The sequence below is a fragment of the Scophthalmus maximus genome, chromosome 22 (assembly GCF_022379125.1).
Source record: "Scophthalmus maximus strain ysfricsl-2021 chromosome 22, ASM2237912v1, whole genome shotgun sequence".
Lineage (NCBI taxonomy): Eukaryota > Metazoa > Chordata > Actinopteri > Pleuronectiformes > Scophthalmidae > Scophthalmus > Scophthalmus maximus.
Window position 1 is genome coordinate 9,835,863 of NC_061536.1, and position 6,109 is coordinate 9,841,971.

The window sequence follows — 6,109 nt, forward strand, 5'->3', positions numbered from 1 at the left end:
GTCAAAACAAGTAATTTGTGTGTTTGCCGACTTTGTTGTGTCCGCGGAGGCCTCTCCTGAACCGACTGATTCAAATACTGTGAAAGAGACGTAGAAGCCAGTATTCAAATAAAAGCAGGATCAAATGAAAAGCGTCGGAGGGGGTAATTCAGACCCTGTTTACTTTTTTAATATATTTTTTATATATTGTAATAATGCCATTTCATTCCCGCCATATTATCATAAGTTAATCTTCAATAAGCTGTAGGTGTTGCTTGTGTGTGTAGTCCTGTAGGATGCAGAGATGAAAAAACTCAACTCTGTATGACCTCTTTTCCTCAAATCCTCATAACTTCACTCATCATATGATCTCATATCATATCCCGGGGGATTATGCTTTGGTCAATCTAATCTTTAGATTGTCTCTGTAGCGCTGTTGTTTGTGATGGTATATATTTCCACATTTTCCTTGACCTTGACCTTGACCTTTGACCAATCCCCTCCAAAAGTGAATCATCTGGAGAGACCCTCTCAAGTAATGTCCCCACGAAATTTGGTTATTAATTCCACTCTTTCCTTCTCTATCAATTTAACCATTCCAAAAAAAACTCAAAATACTGACTCTTCTTTTGCAGCCCAGCTGTGTCCAAACAGAAGCACTCACATGAGGAGTCACCGACGTGTTTAGGCAGTTTTTAATTGTAGCCACAGACAATCTCGGCCTCCAGCGTCTTCAGCTTTCCTCTCGTGGCAGCAGAGACCTGCACCTTTCTGCACCCACAAGCCTCCACCACATAACGTCCTCTCTGCTCGGGCACAGCCAGAGGCTTCTCCCAACAGTGTCGGGTTTCACTTGTGGTAGCCAGCGCGATGACAACAGTATCCCACAAAAATCAAAGCCCCGTGGAGGTCAGTGGGTTTCTGTGTCAGGTTTTTTGTCGCTGCCCCAGTGCAGGCGGGACAGCTGGTTTAATGGGGTTTGAGGTTGATGAGGAGCCAAATGGTCCCGTGGAGAAAAAAAGAAAGAAAAGCAGGAGAGCAAGGCCCCACCTGTTGGAGTGACGTACGGTGTAATGAACGGCAGCACCGCTTTGGAAACGTACGCTAGAAAAGCAAATGGTGTGAACGCTAAGTGCTGTTTTGAATTTGAAGATCCGCCTCAGCTTTCTACAGACTGGTGTCGTCAGATTTCCATCTGACCTTTTGACCTATTTACCCCCAGTGACGGGGAGATTGAGGGCGCTTTCACACCTCCCTTATTAGTCCGAACCAAAATAACAAGTGTGAAAGGTTCCTCGGACCAAGGTCTGGAGCAACGGACTAAATGTTGTCGGACCAAAGCAGACGGTCTCAGTCCAGATCAACGTGAACCAAGATTCACTTGCTGAGTGAAAATAACTTTTTCCAACAGTTTAGACTTTCGGAGCAAGTTGATACAGAATTAAACGATAGAAGTAGACAAAGAAGCATAAGTGAGCAAAAACAAAAACGCCAAATCAGAAACATGAACACTTGAACATGCATCACTTTGATTGGAACTACCTGAAATGATGGAAATCCTCTTTGAGAAAAATTAATTCAATGTGGACTTTGACTTTTTAATTTGGTCCATGTCCCATCCGATAGTATGGAGGAGGTCTATGGCCTTAATTCAGCCAGCCACCAGGGGGCGATCTAGATGATTTGGCCTCACTTTGGGGATGTAATTTATCCAGTCAACTGATAGTGTATTTACAGCAACTCCAAAAGCTGTTTTTACATATATGTTTTTATTATTAGGCACAACTCTCCAAGCATTTACACAAACTGTTCATCAGCACATTTAATACATGAGTATATTTAATAATCATATGCTAACTTACAGTCCTAATGTAGAATTTATTGCTGGGCGCACTCTTTATCCAACACATATTGAGAGAGAACGATCTATCTGGGGTTTGTCTCTATTCTCTCTCTTTATTGCACTGTTGCATAACAATTCAAATTATAGAATCTTTATAAATTCAATTCATTTTTCCAAAAAATTCCAAACGGAACGTCCCTGTTTTTGAAGGAGACAGGCTCAGTGTGTAGATAACAGGACACTAACCGTTTGAAACGACTCATTGGATCACTCTCGCCAAGGCAGGCCGACGGTTGCCAAGCTGGCCCACGAGCCGTCCATGCTTAACAACATTCAAACGCGTCCACAAATAGCTGTTTGGCAAATATTGTTCTGCATCTGCTTTTTTTTTTAATGCCGTCTAGTCGGGTTCAAACAAAGTGCGTCGACTGATAGAAAAAACAAACAACCACCCAATCTGAATACATCCATAACAGAAAAACATCCTCACAAGTAGGGAGTATCAACCGTGCTGCTCCCCTGAGTCCCCCCCGGGGCCTCCGACTGTGACGTAGCTGGAAACGCTATGAGGTTTCTTTGCGTGCACGCTGCGAAGACCGAGCCATGCGCCGGGCCAGCTTGTGCTTGGCAGAGCGTTGGGGGTCGACGAGGCCGGAGCTGAGGCTGCAGGATCCCCGAGGGCCCGAGAGGAAGCAGCGACTTCATAGTGGATCATCTTCAGCTGAGCGTGCAGCAGCCGAGCGGTGGGGCAGGCAACACTTCCTCGTCCCAGCTGTCAGCGGGGAGATTGGGTGTGGGACGCCGCGGCACCCGGATGAGACTGTTGATTGGTTAAAATAAACAGATGGCAGCGTGATCTCTTTAAACATGTCCTAAAATTAGAGAAATTACTTATTATTTGTGTTGAAACAAGGTCACTATTTTCTTGTGCTTTGAGATGGCTTTTAGCAATGAAAAGTGCTCTATAAATGAAATGTATTATTATTATTATTATTATTTTTAATATTATTATTGTACGGCAGTGCCAGCACAGAAATTCTCAGGAAATGCTGCGGATGAAGAAGAACGCTTAGACAGTTATTGTCCAAAGCTTTGTGGAGTTCGTGGAGTCGGTGAATACCTGCACAAATGTAGCGATGCAGAAATGAGTGTGTGTTTGTCTTTTTTTGTCTTCCAGTGTGAGAAATGTCCAGTTTCCTGTGAAGGTTTGTCGTTCGGCCGTGCAGCTTCACATGCGAGGGAAACCCAAGAGCGTCACAGTGGAAACGAAACCTGGACAGACTAACGCAGATTTCAAGAAGAGTCGAGACGGTTTCATCCTGCTGGTCCCCGGCAACTAGGAGAGACCATCCCACCGAACCACAGACGGACTGACCTCATGGATACTGTAGATACCACTGGAGCTCTGTGTGCTCTCTACAGTGTCACGCGATACCATCCATACCTGAACTGGTCAAAATATCATCGAGGTTGATGTAAATGGCAAAAACAGGTCTGTAAATCTGCGTCTGTCTCAGCCCACACGTAGGACTTTTTGAATTGCAGTTTCACGACAAGTTTAACGTATTAGAGTAGCAGAGTTGCAGGCAGGATCTGCTTTCTTACTCCTGAGCTGCGGGGGGACAATGGTCAATGTTCACCGGACATATGAGGCGAATACATTGGGGAGCAAATTTGTGAAATTAGGATGTTTATGTTGGTGTAGAGCCTCACAGGACACAGCAGCAATACATACGCGTATGTCTTAGCAGTCTTTTTTTTTTATCGATAAGATATTTTGAAGTTATATTATCAAGACAAAAATTTAAATGAAATTTTCTTGCTGACAAATTGTACTTTGCGATGCTTAAATTCAGTCTTGAAAAACATCTAGAGTATATTTTTTACAATCAGTTGAACTGATGAAATATTAAACTCTCTTTTTTTGCCTTATTCCCTGCTGCTGTTATTCCATGTCAGAAGTATCAAAAATTAGAAATAAAAACAAGCCCCGTGGTAGAAAATAATTCATCCAAGATTTACCTAAGCGTGTTGATTTACCACATGCACAGACAGCAGGCTGCGCCAATCAAGACTTCATAATGCAGCGATCACAACATTTCACTTTTAACGCGTTCGGGGGCCTTTGAGAATGCCAATGAAAGCGGCCAGGAGCTCTGCAGCGTTCCGTGCCGATGTGCGGCCGAGTGATCGAGGGGGATTTCCTGCACAAGTACAGTCAATTCACGGCATGGCCCCCTCTTCTCCACGCCCGCGGGAAGTCAGACACTTAAAGATGGTCAATTGAAACTGTCCTTTTTTGCACAGCGGCGATCAAGCCCGCTGCCCAAAGAAAAATACTGGACTCGCTCACGCAAGAGCCATTTCCTCCCGTCGTCCCTGTGGTGTCCACCCGGATCAGATGAGCTGGGCAGATAAGCACAGACGTCATTTTACAGGATTTCCGAGTACGAGTTTAAAGCCTCTCGCTGTCATTTGGAGCAGATAGAGTGCAATGTCAAAGGAGTATTGTGTATCCAAAAAATGAATTCCTTAGCTGTTGTGGGATCTATGGCTAACAGAGAGAATTGGTTTTATTTTTCCACATTTTGAAATATCAGCTTTCATGCCTACACAGTGGAGTTGTATGAAATTTTACTTTACAACACAAGGAGCATGTAAACAGATGTAAGACAGGAGCTGATTGTAAATACAGTATGTCCCTGGATAAACCGAATAAGCTCACTGACTGTAACAGTGGCCAGAGCTATTTCAATTGCCAAAGGTTAACTTTAAATACACACGATAACATCCACTATCATGTATAAAACGAGATTTTAGATCTCGTTACTGAACTGCCAATAGCCAGCAACATATTTCTTATTTAATTCCCCCGCCCCAAATGGTTAATGTGTCAGTTTTGCACTGAAACTCTTCATATCTCACTTACCAGCTCAGTCTGGGAGCTTAAATCTGTCGTCTGCTGCCGGTTTTCATCCCGCCCCTCTCCACAGTGACCTGTCAGTGCGACTTAGCGACAACCTGCCCTCGCTGTGACTTGGCTTTCACCAACGCTGACACAGTCAGTCTCAATCTCAAGGCCCTTTGCATAGTGAGGTCCAGACCTCGCAATATTACAGAGAAACCCGACAGTTCCCACAATGAGAAAAAAAAACCCCAGCCCTCTTTAAACAGGAAGAAATCTCCAGCAGATCCGGACCCACCAATTTCAGTTGATGCCGTTATACACAGACTTCTTCCTTTGAAGTGGTCACGGTGCAGTTTCGGCGCGGAGCCGGCATGTGAGTGTCATCCAGATTGGGGCCTGACCAAGCACTTGTCAGCTGATCATGAAGCTGTCTCGACATCCCCTTCCCGGGCAGTGTGACGCCAATTCACACCTCGGTTCTGGTGAAGTCCACCGGCTCTCGCCTGCCTGCGATCCACAGGTGACATCCACGTGTGAACAAGCCAGAGGAGAAGTTAAGATGCCATGGCGAGGGGGTTAAATGTCTCCAGGGTCAGGGGTTCTGGCTGTAGGCAGCAGAAGAATAAATTGAATCACCGCCCCACTAGCTTCAATTTGTCTTTTTTTATATTTCCGTAGGTGACTATAGGCTTCTGGGGGAACAAGGAATTGAGTGTATTGAAATTACACAGTCGAGAATAGGAACCTGGTGCACTCCGGAGCATCGTGTAAAACAAATATGTTTTGCTGTCTGAATAGAGGGTCCTTTGACCGCTGAAGGCTTCTTATTTTAAATCATGAAAAGACCACACTGCACATTTTACAGCTGAAACTCTCCACTTTCTTCTCGAACGAAGCTTTGCAGAACCTTGTCATTCCCTCAAGGGTTGGTGAACAGGTACCAACCTTAAAAAAAACACGCCGTTTGTTGCAGAATGTGGACATTTTCCAGGGTTCCCGTCTGAAAACGGCAATTCAAAATGTGCCAGTGGGATGGTGGTGTGGAACATTGAAGCATGTTCGTTTACGGTACACAGCCTTACCCACAATGCCTTTTTGCCTTCAGGTTCTATTAACTTGGTGACCCGCGCCAGCGGCTGTGCAGCAAACAAATTCATTTTCCAGTGTTTTGGTTTGCCTTCGTTACTCTGAGAGCTCGTCTGTCAGAGTAGCATTTTTGCCCTTTTGCCGTTTTGCCCTATCTCAAAGTTAAGCGTGTGTCTAATTTAAAAGTCGGATAAGGTCACATCTATGTGGCACAACTGGGTCAGATTCTCCCAAAACAAGAACATTCGAACGCTCCGGAGCAACTCGCGCTCGGGCAAAGGATGTCGATCTGC

General features: G+C 44.8%; 1 protein-coding gene across 4 annotated transcripts in view; it reads left to right on the forward strand.

Annotated features, from left to right (window-relative positions):
- Positions 1-3,832, forward strand: part of myo1g (myosin IG) — a 38,616-nt gene extending 34,784 nt beyond the window's left edge. For 3 of the 4 annotated variants that reach the window (XM_035620853.2, XM_047330017.1, XM_047330018.1), the window contains one exon: positions 3,000-3,832. In XM_035620853.2, coding sequence (XP_035476746.2) covers positions 3,000-3,162 — 163 coding nt within the window. In that variant the 3' untranslated portion in view covers positions 3,163-3,832. Of the gene's footprint in view, positions 1-614; positions 889-2,999 lie in introns of all 4 variants that reach the window. The other variant, XR_007030315.1, reaches the window with a different exon arrangement.
- Positions 3,833-6,109: the final 2,277 nt, after the last annotated feature.